Source organism: Cyclopterus lumpus, chromosome 5 (genome assembly GCF_009769545.1).
Source record: "Cyclopterus lumpus isolate fCycLum1 chromosome 5, fCycLum1.pri, whole genome shotgun sequence".
NCBI classification, from domain to species: domain Eukaryota; kingdom Metazoa; phylum Chordata; class Actinopteri; order Perciformes; family Cyclopteridae; genus Cyclopterus; species Cyclopterus lumpus.
Window position 1 is genome coordinate 23,299,019 of NC_046970.1, and position 12,892 is coordinate 23,311,910.

Consider the following 12,892-nt stretch of genomic DNA (forward strand, 5'->3'; position numbering starts at 1 on the left):
AACCCACGAGGGTGTCTTGCAGAACCGGTGTGTGTGTGTGTGTGTGTGTGTGTGTGTGTGTGTGTGCGTTTTGGCAGTCAGAGCGATGAGCGAGAGGAGATGCATGAGGACCCCCTGCCAGGCCTCCTCATGCATCATCAGCCCTCAGCTCCCCAGCAGGCATCAACCGCCGCATACCAGGGTGCCGAGCTTCTATATCGCCAAGGGCAGGTTGGGCTTCTTTTAAAAAAAAAGAAATATGGGACAGCTATCCTCTCCGCGGCTGCAACCTCCCCCGATACGTGCAGAGAAATGAACACACTGGCACATTAAAAAAAAAAGAAATGAAATAAAGAGTTTTCACCATTTAATTAAAATCGATTGTCAGGAGAATTATACACACGGTTATGCTTGATGTGCTGAACTGAAGTGATCTCAGTTTGTCTGAGGTTTGTTTATCGATTGATCGATTTCGGGATGGATGACAGCGCCAGAAAAAATTACAGTCGATCCGCGGTTGGAAATATTCAACCTGAAATGTGCCGCGTTCATTTTTCACACCAAGCACATTGGTAAAGATTTGAGAAATCATGAGTTGAAAGAAAGACGAACAAGAAGAAACTCACAGTAGAATACTGCCACCTGGTGGAGGAACAAGGCCAACTCACTCTGGGACAAAGTGCTGCTTCTCCCCCACTGATCCAACACCTGAATCGCTACAACGATTCATTTCTTAATCTTAATTCATTCACTTGCGGTAATAATAATAATAATAATAATAATAATAATAATAATACAACAGGAGACTCCTCCTCGTCTATGGCGTGAGAATGCTGGGAAACAAAAGTAGATATTTGTGCTGCGTTTCACCTGCGACAGGAATTAAAAGCAATAAGTGAATAACGCATTAATCATATTGGCCTCAAGGCACAATAAATACACTTCATGTAAAAAGTGTTAACAGTGACGGTCTCTCTCTCTTTCTCTTTCTCACACACACACATTTGCTGCTACGGGTGCACACACACACTGCGTTGTGTTGGCAGCGCGTGTCGATAACTGATGAAAAATGAAGGTCTCTCATTGATTTTTTTCCCCCTCCACAAGCTGATGATCTCATCCGTCATAACGGTTGAATAACTGTTTGAGTTTAGCGAACGCAGCAGCCGCTGAAGACGGAGCACAAAAAAACCCAAAAAAACTGCAGATGTTGATCGAGATCAATAAGCGGTGAAGATGGTATAGCAAACCAAGTGATCGGACGTGGGGATATTGGACCGGCAAGAAAGCAAACTGAAATCAACGATGTTTGAGAATGAAATGTAAAAAAAAAAAAAAAAAAGAAGAAATAACTATGATCACCCTTTTAAAACTCTCCATTCATTCCCCGCGTGGCAGCAGGAGAACCAACATCCTGGCATTCAGAGCTAATCCGTACTCGGTTGCCGGACTTCGCCGCTCCGTCCCGCCCCGCCCCCCCCCCCCGACTCGAGCTCCGTCACGGCGGCGTCAGTGCCTCGGAGTCGTGGCCGGCCGCCGGCACCTCGTACTTGAAGACCACGCTGAACAGCTTTCCTCCCAGGCGGTCGGCCAGCCACGAGTTCTTGATGACGGCCATCTTGAGGCTCTCGCAGCTGAGCATGGCGTAGTAGTTGGTGTGGATGGCTCGGCCCATCCCCTCGATGATCACCAGGTCGGTCTTTCGCTCCCGCACCACCATCGCCAGCACTTTGTCCAGACGACTACGGGAGGACAAGAGGTTGGTTTCACAGTGAGTTCACCCTCCCACTGGGGTCAGATGCATTCGAGGTAAATCAGGCTGAATATTACTTAGAAATGTCGAACGTGATATTGCGTAACAACCCACCTCAGATCCAGGCAGGGTGAACTGGAACCACTTTGGACCAACGTCAACCTGTCCTCCCTCAGACCAGCCCTGAGCAACAAGCACACCACAGGTTTTTAGGTGTGAAATCATGAGATCAGTAAACAGAAAACACTGTATCATAGGGACTACTCAGGATATGATGATGCTTTTAAAAAGCTAATACATGGTCAGATGCACTATACTTCACTCACTGGATCACTGGATCCATAGCAGCGATGCTTTCGGTCAATATCTGCAGTTCGCCGTTCGTTACGTCGTTTAAAGCCGGGGCCGAGTTGCTGGCCAACACAACCTGAGGAGCCACGGACAGAAGAGTTAGACTGGCAAATAAATAGAAAGTTAAAAGATGTCCTCATCACTGAGAGAACCACAGCAAGATTACAGTTGAAAGCTGGTCAGCATTGATTTTCTTTGCATTTATCTTTTATTCCTATCGGGGAAATTAGGATTAAATGGCACGGGCGTCTTTTTTTTTTTTAAATGACGTGAGAGAGTTTAAAAGAGTTTCTTACCTCCGTTCCTCGAGAGAGAAGCTCTCTGACAAAAGGCATCACCCCTAGAATGATGTCTAGTCCACTATTATCTACGAAAAACAAGGCACACTTATGAGGAGGACCCTGCAAGAGAAAACCAGGATGGATTGTATTCAAGCACTCATCGTCAAGAGCACACAACACAGAAACAATGTCGCAAGCGTTGGAAATATATTTTCTCTTTGTGCTTAAATCGTACGATGGTTGCGTCTGTGCTGACAGCATGGTATGCTTGGTCGTGCTAAACGTTGTCACGCTCCTAATAAAACCTCTCACTAATAATGTGACTATGAATAAGAAAGAGCCTGACCTTTAGTCTCTCGAACCACTGGTCATAGGAGTCAACGAGCCACGGCCGCTCTGGAGGAGAAAAACAAAAACAAATCAATCGGTGGGACTTTCCTCCGACGACTCTTCCGCTCCGTTTTCTCCCGAGTCAAAAGGATTCAAGGGCAAACACAAAGAAGAGAAATACTTGGGATACCTTCCAACTTTCGTTTCGCCTGCTCAAAGCCAAACTCGGGTTCCGACTCCAGTACGCTGCACGACATCAAAAACAACATGTGCAAAGGTTAGACCGGGTGTTTGGATTACAGGGTCAACGTCTTTAAAATGTCTTGTACTGCCAGTCTTAACCAAAAGAGATTTCAGTCAAAAATGATAGAAAAAACAGAGAAAAAGCAGGAAATCTCCATACTTGAAAAGGCTGAAAACAGCAGTTTGATACATTAAAGCTACGACACAGGAGCCCGTCGGTATTTCTTAAAGAGACAGGCGGTTCTGGTTATTACTGCAACAGAAACATTCTTCATTTGGATGGATTGTAAGCAGCACTGCAGTACTTTAAAACATTTGTAATTCCGTTTACTTTCATTCCAACTGTTGGCCGTCTGGCTAAACGCAGCGTTGGACACACTAACACAGGAGTGGAAAAAACTCCCTGTAGCAGCATGAAAAGACCAAGATACAGGAACCAAAGGCCAAGGATCCACCAGGATACCAAACACATGAACCCCGCTCACTCTGACACGGCCTTGGCTCCCCAGTCGAAGACATTCCCGGCCAGGACACCCCGGATCAGGGCGAACTGTCTCTCCTCCCAGCTCAGCTCCTCCAGAGACTTCACCACCTTCTGGTAGTACTTGAGAGCCATGTCGTTCTCCCTCTGTTTGATCTGCAACAGAGCAGAGGGGGGGGTGACACACACACACACACACACACACACACACACACACACACACACACACACACACACACACACACACACACACACACACACACACACACACACACACACACACACACACACACACACACACACACACACACACACACACACACACACACACACACACACACACACACACACACACACACACACACACACACACACACACACACACACACACACACACACACACACACACACACACACACACACACACACACACACACACACACACACACACACACACACACACACACACACACACACACACACACACACACACACACACACACACACACACACACACACACACACACACACACACACACACACACACACACACACACACACACACACACACACACACACACACACACACACACACACACACACACACACACACACACACACACACACGAGAAAATGTCACTTTGAGAACACGTTCGCTTTCGCTCGGCTAAAAATAGATTTGGGAGGTGGAACGAGATCGTCACCACGAGACATGTGTGAAAACATGAATCGGATGAGAGCCAGAGCAGCTGTGTAGCACACGAAAGAAAAGAAAAAAGGTGGATGGATTTGGCCCAGACCTTAGAGTAGGGATCAGGAAAGTTGAACTCGTTTAAACAGTGTTCCCTCGTGTCTAACAGACTTCTGACCGTGAGCGATCCATAAGCACTGGGTGAGAAGAGAAGCACTCTACGTTAGCCGGAGAGAAAAACATTCACACAACAACAACAACAGGGGCGGTTCATGCAGAGTACTTTTCACATTGTTACTGGCATTGACGAGAACAACAACAACAAAAAACACATTGCCAAGCTGACAGTGTCTGAAAATATTGAGTCTAAAAAAATATGGCATTTTTTGCTAACGTATTTCAACAGTCTTCCCTTCTTCATCGACATGGATTACAGCCGGTATAAAGAATGAAGCTAACGCAGACGTTGAAGCAAAGACTCAAGGTTTAGTCGACTAGAAGCAACCTCTGGGTCAAACAGGTAAGCCTCGCATGCAAAAGAAAACAACAACAAAAACAAAGCAGTTCTTCTTACAAAGGCTGGTGACGGAGGGTCTGAAGCTTGTGTCTGTATTTCTGTCGGAACTTCTCGGCTCGCTCGGCCGCCTCCGGCATGTCGGGCTGACTCGCTAAAGCTCTCTTCACCACCTGCTCCGGGAAAAAAAAAACACACACACACACACACACACAAGAACCACGTATGATCAGCCATGTTCACGACCTCTGCCGTCAAAAAGCTGACTTGTAAACACCAAATGTACCGTCCATTTCTGAGATTATTTTTGTTTTAATATCGCGTAGACAATAGAAAGTCTTCATCAAAACAAGAACGGAGCAATTTAAGTGAGATTTAAGTACGGCAGATTATCCGTTTAAAAGCTGCTCATTCACTCGTGAAATTCATTATCATTTCATCATTGTTTTTTCCTTTCTGTACGGCAACGTCCTAATTTCCACCCTACCCCGTCGAGGGCCTCCTCGAAGCAGTACAGCCAGTATTCGCGGGCCAGGGCGTCCTCCGCCAGGTCCACGGTGTCTGGGATGTAAGACGAGGCGTCCTGCAGCAGAGGCAGATTCACCAGCTTCCTCTCCAGGCGGTCCATCTCCAGCATGTCGAACTAGACACAACAAAAAGGAGGCGGAGAAGACACACAACGCTGTCGGTCTCGTTCGTGAACTCGGCCGCCGCTCCTCAAACGTCAGAGCACAGGGCATATTTCAGTCGTGTTAGTATTTCTTTTTTCTTATTAAAAAGAGAAGAAAAACAGCAGAGAGGAAGATGCAGGATGCAAGAAAAAGGGAGGAAAGGTTTTCGAACACAATCGATCCTCCGTTAAAAGGACGACTCTCGTGGTAAGTCACCAAAGATGAGCTATTATTTCATTCGCTTTGCACTCGTGAGAACCAAGTTTGGGAAAAGCAGGAACTTCGGGGGCGACCAGCATGATCAAAGGATCACGCCCAGGAACCAGAAAGCAAAGCGGCCGTCGAGAACATCAAACCGTGTTATTTTCCAGCGCATAATTTGGCCATGAAAAAACAAGTTAGTTACAGACAAAGCTGTGGCGAAGACTTTCAGTAAAAAAAAAATAAACCAGCAGTGAACAAAGTGACATATCTAACTACTAAAGTTACCAAACCAGTGCACACCAGTGAAGCAGACGGAGATACTTACTGGAAACTGAAGGAGAGGGTTAGGTAGACAGAGGAGTGTGTGGAGAGGAAATGAAAAGAAAGATTAATAAATGCCTTTGTGTGATGACAGTGATGACGAGGATTCTATACAGGAGATACATAAATTAAAATTAAGATTAAAAAATATCAGATATGTGATGACTTCTGGAAGAAAAGGGAGAGAAAGTGGGTGAAATAAAAATAAAAACCCCAGGTCGTGAGGTTCAAGGGGGCTCCCGGTGGTTCATGATGGTCTGTTTAGTGCAGACTCACCGTTCCGCTACGTGCACGTTGCATTGGATTCATGTCTGGAGAAACGCTCATCAGGCCAGAGCTTCCCGCGTAATTCTCCCCCCAACTGTACTGGTTTGGATCTAGACGGGTACAAGTTATACATTCATGGTTAACGTTTGAATTATTGTGTGTTTACCATTTAAGTATTTAAACAAAATAAAAAGCTAGCTGGCTTGAAATGTGTTATTTTCATACAAACATTAGGCTATTGTTGGTCCTTGGTAGCTCTGTTACATTCTGCCATGGCAGTTAGTTAAATGTGTTAAACTGTCGGTTCAGTCCTTTCACGAGTGAAGTTAAAAGATTTTATTCGGACCTGATGCCTGATGTCTCCCTCAAGCACGAGTTTTCAGTGGTGTGTGGCGAAGTGATCACATGCATAATGTGTGTGAAAGCTATAGTGACCACAAAGTACCTGCTTTTATCAGCAACGTTATTTTTGCATAGAGGAAAACTGCTAAAATACTTATCTTTCTCGTATTATCTATCAACATATAGCGTAAACCCTGTTGACAGCAAACTGAGGACAATATTGTGCTTTTGTGCTGTTTTTTTTCTTCCTTACTGTCCTCCTCTGCTCCTTTAAGGAATGCTCCGATGGCTCCGAGATAGCCTTCGTGTCTGAGAAACAAGGCCTGAACTTCACCCTACAACAAAAAAAAAAAGACGGCGATGACGTAACAAAACTGTGTTGAAGGTGAAGTTCAGCTGATAACAAGTTCAGGGGACTCTTGCAGAGCACCGAGACACGTGTCGTCCTCGCGACGCAACGTGTTCAGTTTTGCTTTACGGCCTTGCCTTGGTGAAGAAGTTGATGCTGTAGGTGATGGTGTGCATGGTGACGGGGTGTCCTCTGATGAAGAAGCCTCCGAAGTACACTCGGGACAGGTTGTGGAGTTTGGCATACAGACAGGCCAGCTGCCCGATGTCGTTGCTGATCATGTGCAGGAGGCTCTTGGCCATGTCTTCTTTAGGGAACCCTGCGATTCAGAACGGAGTCATATAAAACATCCACACTGAATATTTAAGACGTGCCACTGAAACATGGACAGAACAACAGCGGAACTCTTCCTCAGTAGTATGTGTGTGTTTATATATATATATTTATATTTATTAGGCTACTGGACAGCCTTGAAATCAATGATCCAGCGCGTCACCTTTGTCAGCGGTAGCAGATTTTCCAAAACTACTCGCAATGAGATCTCCAGTCAAGCCCAAAGACCCGTAAGATCCTCCGTAGATGTCTTTGACGAGCATATCGACGCTCGTGTGCTGCCCTTTGGAGGCCAACTGTAGCAGCTCGTCAAATCTCTACGGTGAGAGAAAAAAAAGAAACATTCACAAGGTTTAACGGGGACAAACTAAATCGCCGGACAGCAAAACTAGAGCACAGTCATTTAGGAAACCTTTGTTTTGGTGAGCAACGCTCCAAGGCCCCAGAATGTCCCTCCGCCTATTGAGCTTCCTCCTATTCGCTCAAATTTGTCCTCCGATTCGACCTGTTGAAGAGGGAGAAGAACGAGACGTTGCCTTTTATTATGTTTACTACGATTAAAAAAAAAAGCTGCACATCAACAAAATAACTACCAAATCATTTTATGCCACTGGGCTTATAAATGAAACGACTAATCCCCGACTGCTCTGCTTTATATTATTATTATTACCTTGACGATGGACACGCCGGAGCCGATGTTCACCAGCAGGTACGGGAAGATGTCAGGTTGGGTGGTCTGAAAGCGGAACTCGGAGTCGGCGTGCTTGGCGTACACAAAGGCCTCGTGGGGGATGTTCCTCAGCACGAAGTTACAGCCCTTGATGAGACAGGTCATCTCGTCCTCTTTGTCCACTCTGCCGCGGAAAAAAAAGTGTGTATATATATATATATATATATATATATATATAGACCAACTGGTGTGTCCTCCGTCCGGTAAATCATTCTGCAAGACGCGCAATCTCTTTTGCTTGGACAATATTATTAATTCTGCATGTTGAATTACTAAACTGAGACTCAAGCTCCCAAGATGGACAACAGCAAGTCATACATGTTTGTTCCCACCTTTCATGCTGTGTTGAGGAATGTTATGTACACATTTAAATGTTGGATTGACTGCGTCACAAAATGTAATCAAAAAGGCCTAAAATAAGACAAAGTGATACACGGTCTTCTTCTCGTTTTTGGAAACCTTGGAACATATTAATCTATGTTTTTTTAACCACGAGTGACTTTTGAACTGCGAGGATTATACCTGCATATAATATTATATCATGTGTCTGAAGAAATAAAAGTCAAACTATTCAACCTGTTAGCTGAACAGACAACGTGAATGCTCTGTTGTGGGTCTTCCTGAATATGTCAGATCTTCTCCTCCCTTTCCTGTTTAAATTTGCACCACCAGTGTCTACGAGCACAGAAACAAGACTCACCTGAGCCCCAGTTTCCTCTCAATGAGCTCTTTGAACTTGTGCGCCCCTCCGCCTGTGGCTTTGATGACTTTGGTGTCCGTGTTGACCAGGTGGTCCCTGACGAAGTCCAAGCACGTTTCAATGTAGGCATTTTCAAACTTGATGAAGTGCAGCCGTGCAGTGACCTCTTCCTGCACAGATATTTCATAGAGCTCGTCACTGGTGGCCTCCTGAGGGACACACACGCATGGGACGGACACGCAAGAGCAGAAATGGGTGAGCACTTCATTATAAACTGCTAGTATCACTCAAACTGACAGAACATTAAATATAATGAAATACATACGCATTTGAAAATGCATAGACCTACCAATGTCTCCACAGCTTGGACTGGTAGCCTGTGGTACTAAACTTTATGTTTGATAAAACCAAGATTCTTTTATTTTCATTGTCATTAAGCATACATAAGATTTCTTAAAACAGTTTAGAACGCATTAACTCCTGCAGCCACTTACACTTACACCATCTCCGTCTCTTCAGTAATATTCCCATGGCATCATTATAATACACTATAATACAAGGCGTTTATGCATGTAGACATAACCTCTGCTGGAGCGGAACAGGTTATGTGTGCCAATATGTGACCCCGGGGCGTCACAGCTATAGCAGAAAGTGACGTAACACAGATAAGGTGCATTATTACCTTTGTCGCGTGGTCGAAGGATCGTACTTTGGCCACCTTGTGCTGGACGGTCGAGTAGTAGGCGAGCTTTGTGAGAGACCCCCCTGTGCAAGCAAGACAGCACGGACCGTGTCCGATAAGAAGCCCGTTAGCCACTGGGCAGAACATTGAGAAACAAGACTCCTAAGCTGTGAGGCTGCGAGCTAAACAGAGACACACAGACACACACCAACACAAGCTAGCTAGCTAGCTAGCTAGCTAGCAGCTAACACCAAGACTTGTCAAAGTTAGCCCGGGATTTATTTGAATTAAAGTCAGCTAAAGATCCCCCAGAAACCTCACCAGACTTCCGACTCGGAGGCGAACAGACCCCTACTGTCAAACAAACTCCGAATTAGACACGAATCCGAAGCTGACATGGTTAGCTTCCGTCTTGTTTACGTTCTCTTAGCAGTCACGTGTTGTCAAGGCGACGTGAAGGCGGAAGTGGCTGAACGAATAGACAAAAAACGTGCATATTCCCCGGGTACCTATGTCTATCGCGAACCGCTTCGCGTTCTCCAGGTTGCGGAATATCTCGTCGGGTGGGAGAGTGATGCTTTTGTCCATGGTGTGTCTACTTGTGCTGCTGTGGAGTCCACTCCATTCCGCCATGGTCGCGGCAACGGTCTGACTCTGCGTGCGCGCCGCGCCCGTGCGTACGTGCGCGGCACCCCCCCAGCAGTCGTCCAATCAGCATCCGCGTGCACTGTGAGGCGTGTGAGTGTTCCTGTGAACGCTTCGGCCTCTGTTAATTAACCCTTTTCTTTTGCTAAATAGTTTTTTTTTAAACTCTTTTAATTAACTTGATTAACATCTAAAGAAACGAATACATTTGTAAATTACGTATCGTCTTTACGTATTATTTCCACGTCTACTCTCAACTGTCACGAATTATTACAAATAAAAAGGAGTCCTGACAGGACTGTGATTTTGAGGCGTAACTGGTACATGTTTTGCTTATTATTCTTTCGATTTGACAATGGATGATGAGCTTTTATTGTGTGTTTCTCATAGTAATTATGTGCAGCTATAGACTAAAATAAATAATAAATAATTACTATGATTTTACCAAACCACTTTTTCTTTTACTTCTGAAAAAGCTATTATAAATGACAACTACTGCAGCATGCCACTTCTCTCAACTACTTGTTTTGCCTGTTGAACTTTGACCCTTTGGCAGACAATTCATAACTCATTTACTTTGACTTTGTACCCACAATACTTAATTTTCAAATCCTAATGGAGATCACGAGTTGTCTAACATGTGTATAAATGATGCACAAGACATGTCGAATATTTCCATTTGATGATGAAATGGAGCAGTTAATGAAACAAAAAACGATAATACAAAGTGGAATAAGATGTGTTTACCAACCCTAAATCTGTTTTTGTATTTTACAACTACAGTTGAATTGCACATACACAAACCAACCACTAGAGGGCACTGCCAGACCAAAATAAAAATATAAAGTGACCATTGAGAAAAATAGACTTAGGGATACAGAATAATGTTGTTGATGAATTACAAAATGACACAGCTCCAGATTCGGTTGATGTTTTTTATTCAAAAAATATTGAATGGGTCACATCATAGAGGCACTGGTGGTGATGATGCATCACAGTAAAAAATAACGTGTAGTTCAAGGCGTTGTACTCAAATAGAGTATATGTGAACAGCTTCAGTACACAGGGAATCGTTTAGTACAAGCTAAACAGAGTGAAGCAACTCTCTTACACTGAGAGAAAATAACTTCCGGATATGCATTTGCATACAACGGAACATGTTGGTGACATAACAGAAAAATTCAAGACTCAACATGGGTCAATAATCTTTTACAAAGTAAAAAGTAAATAAATTCCATGTCACTGAATCAATCTTGATGTAGAAGAGGACTTTAAGGCAGTGGTGATCATTTTTGCCAATATTGGCTAAACTTTTGATTATGTTAATAAATCAATACAAGGATATTTTGTATTCACAGAATACAATGTTATGCTCCTCAATATTTTCACCAAAATGTGATTTTAATTTTCTTTTAAAAAATATTCCCAAAAATAAATGGAAATGTTTACGTTCAATGTGACCTTCAGGTTAATTAAAACAATGTCCACGGACAACTCTTTTGCATTTCAGAATAATGTGTCTGATAATAACTTTTGACCAATGTGGTCATCTCAGTGTGTCTGGCAGTAGCTCCAGGCTGTAGGTGTCTACCACGGCCTCCAGAGGGCGCTGTTGACTGGACTCTTCTCTTTGCTGATGCTGGTCTGGACTGTGGAGCTCAGAGGAGAGAAGTCAGCCTCTCTCAGGCTCTTATCAGAGGAAGACTGCAGCTTGTTGAAGTGGTTCATCAGTCTTCTCTGCTGTTGATTCTGCTGCTGCAGTCGTCTCAGGACACAAACGGTCATCTCCAGGATGTCTGCTTTCTCCAGCTTGGAGTCTGGCTGCTGTTTGAGGAACTCTGGATCCAGGAGAGACTTGAGCTGCTCAATGCTGCTGTTGATTCTCTCTCTGCGTAACTTCTCCACCAGAGGCTTTCTGATCTGGAGAAAGAGGAACAAGGTCATTAATACACTTATTCTGGACTATAGAGTTAGCATGAAGAAGGATAGCTTCTCATCAACAACATTTACATCTTCTTGAATCTTTAATTTACCTTGTGGGTCAGAGTCAGATGCTCCTGAGAATTGGTCATTGCTGCAGTGATTGTAGGAGCCATGTCTGGATCTCTGTGCTGTAGAGGTCTCTGTAGAGAGAATCTGATCTCTGCTGGCTCCATCCCTCCTATTTATAGTCCCACATCTCCATATGAATGTGTGGGTCTTGGTCTGGTTGGTGTTTCCCACAGTCTCAGCCAATCAGAGAGCTTGGTGAGACAAAGAGGGATGCAGCACACTTATCGCTCTTAATTCCTGTGGGACAATGGTTAGATCTCAGGGGAGCAGGTGGAGGACTGGGGGGGTGATGGAGGGAGACTCTCAGAGCTCTGTGTGAATCTGGGAAAGTGGTGACCCTGTAGAGAGCAGATCTGCTGCCTGATGCTGGGATCAATGACTTTGACTGAGCACACGCTCATCATCCCGAGGGAGACCCGCTGGGAGAGTGTCCTAAAAACACCTTCATACCTTTAATTATTGTTCCATTTTGGCATGTTAAATTCATATTATGCAAATCTAAGTGATATCACCATGAAAGTGTGCCAGTTGACATATTTTTCGGAATAAAATATTCAGACTATGGATGATGTATGAGCAAACCTCTTCTGTAAAAATATAATACACAGGAGGGAAACTGGAAAGTTTGATGTAAAGAAAGATACAATTTGAATACTTACCTTAAGACACATATTATTTTGGATGTTTTCTTACCAGTCATGTTATGGAAAAAAAACCAATGTTTTTGTAGACTTCATTATTATGAACACCTCAAGATGTTTAAGCAAACACGCCAATCTATTATATTGTGAAAAGTTATTAATACAGTAAAGTCAAGCTCATTTCGCTGAAACCGTCTCGTTCTTCAGTGAGTTGAAGACTGGCTCCGCTCCTCACACTGGGAGCTGTGGTCACTTCACCACAGAACCAGTGTGAATGGCTCACATGGCGGCTGGAGGCCCTCAGCTGGGAGAAGGCCACAACTGGGCGCCAC

The 12,892-nt window shown here is 44.3% G+C and overlaps 2 protein-coding genes across 5 annotated transcripts; both read right to left on the reverse strand.

The window, feature by feature from the left end:
• Positions 1-329: 329 nt before the first annotated feature.
• Positions 330-9,892, reverse strand: pank4 (pantothenate kinase 4 (inactive)). Of its 4 annotated transcripts, none has more exons than XM_034532469.1 (20): positions 9,732-9,892; positions 9,223-9,305; positions 8,541-8,710; positions 7,781-7,964; positions 7,523-7,615; positions 7,274-7,427; positions 6,915-7,096; positions 6,682-6,763; positions 6,096-6,196; positions 5,898-5,927; positions 5,111-5,266; positions 4,684-4,796; positions 4,219-4,306; positions 3,423-3,574; positions 2,885-2,940; positions 2,711-2,760; positions 2,380-2,484; positions 2,059-2,159; positions 1,847-1,915; positions 330-1,721 (listed from the first exon to the last, which is right to left on the reverse strand). In XM_034532469.1, the coding sequence occupies exons 1-20, from the start codon at positions 9,853-9,855 to the stop codon at positions 1,478-1,480; spliced, it is 2,337 nt and encodes a 778-aa protein (XP_034388360.1). In that variant the 5' UTR covers positions 9,856-9,892; the 3' UTR covers positions 330-1,477. The 4 variants fall into 4 exon arrangements, with proteins under 4 accessions (XP_034388360.1, XP_034388358.1, XP_034388356.1 ...); XM_034532467.1 differs by lacking the exon at positions 5,898-5,927 and adding an exon at positions 5,824-5,829 and having other exon boundaries at positions 8,541-8,749; XM_034532465.1 differs by having other exon boundaries at positions 8,541-8,749.
• A 1,562-nt stretch (positions 9,893-11,454) lies between these two features.
• LOC117731244 (transcription factor HES-5-like) lies at positions 11,455-12,002 on the reverse strand. Its single transcript, XM_034533465.1, has 2 exons — positions 11,901-12,002; positions 11,455-11,787 (listed from the first exon to the last, which is right to left on the reverse strand). The coding sequence occupies exons 1-2, from the start codon at positions 11,961-11,963 to the stop codon at positions 11,455-11,457; spliced, it is 396 nt and encodes a 131-aa protein (XP_034389356.1). The 5' UTR covers positions 11,964-12,002.
• Between the last annotated feature and the right edge of the window lie 890 nt (positions 12,003-12,892).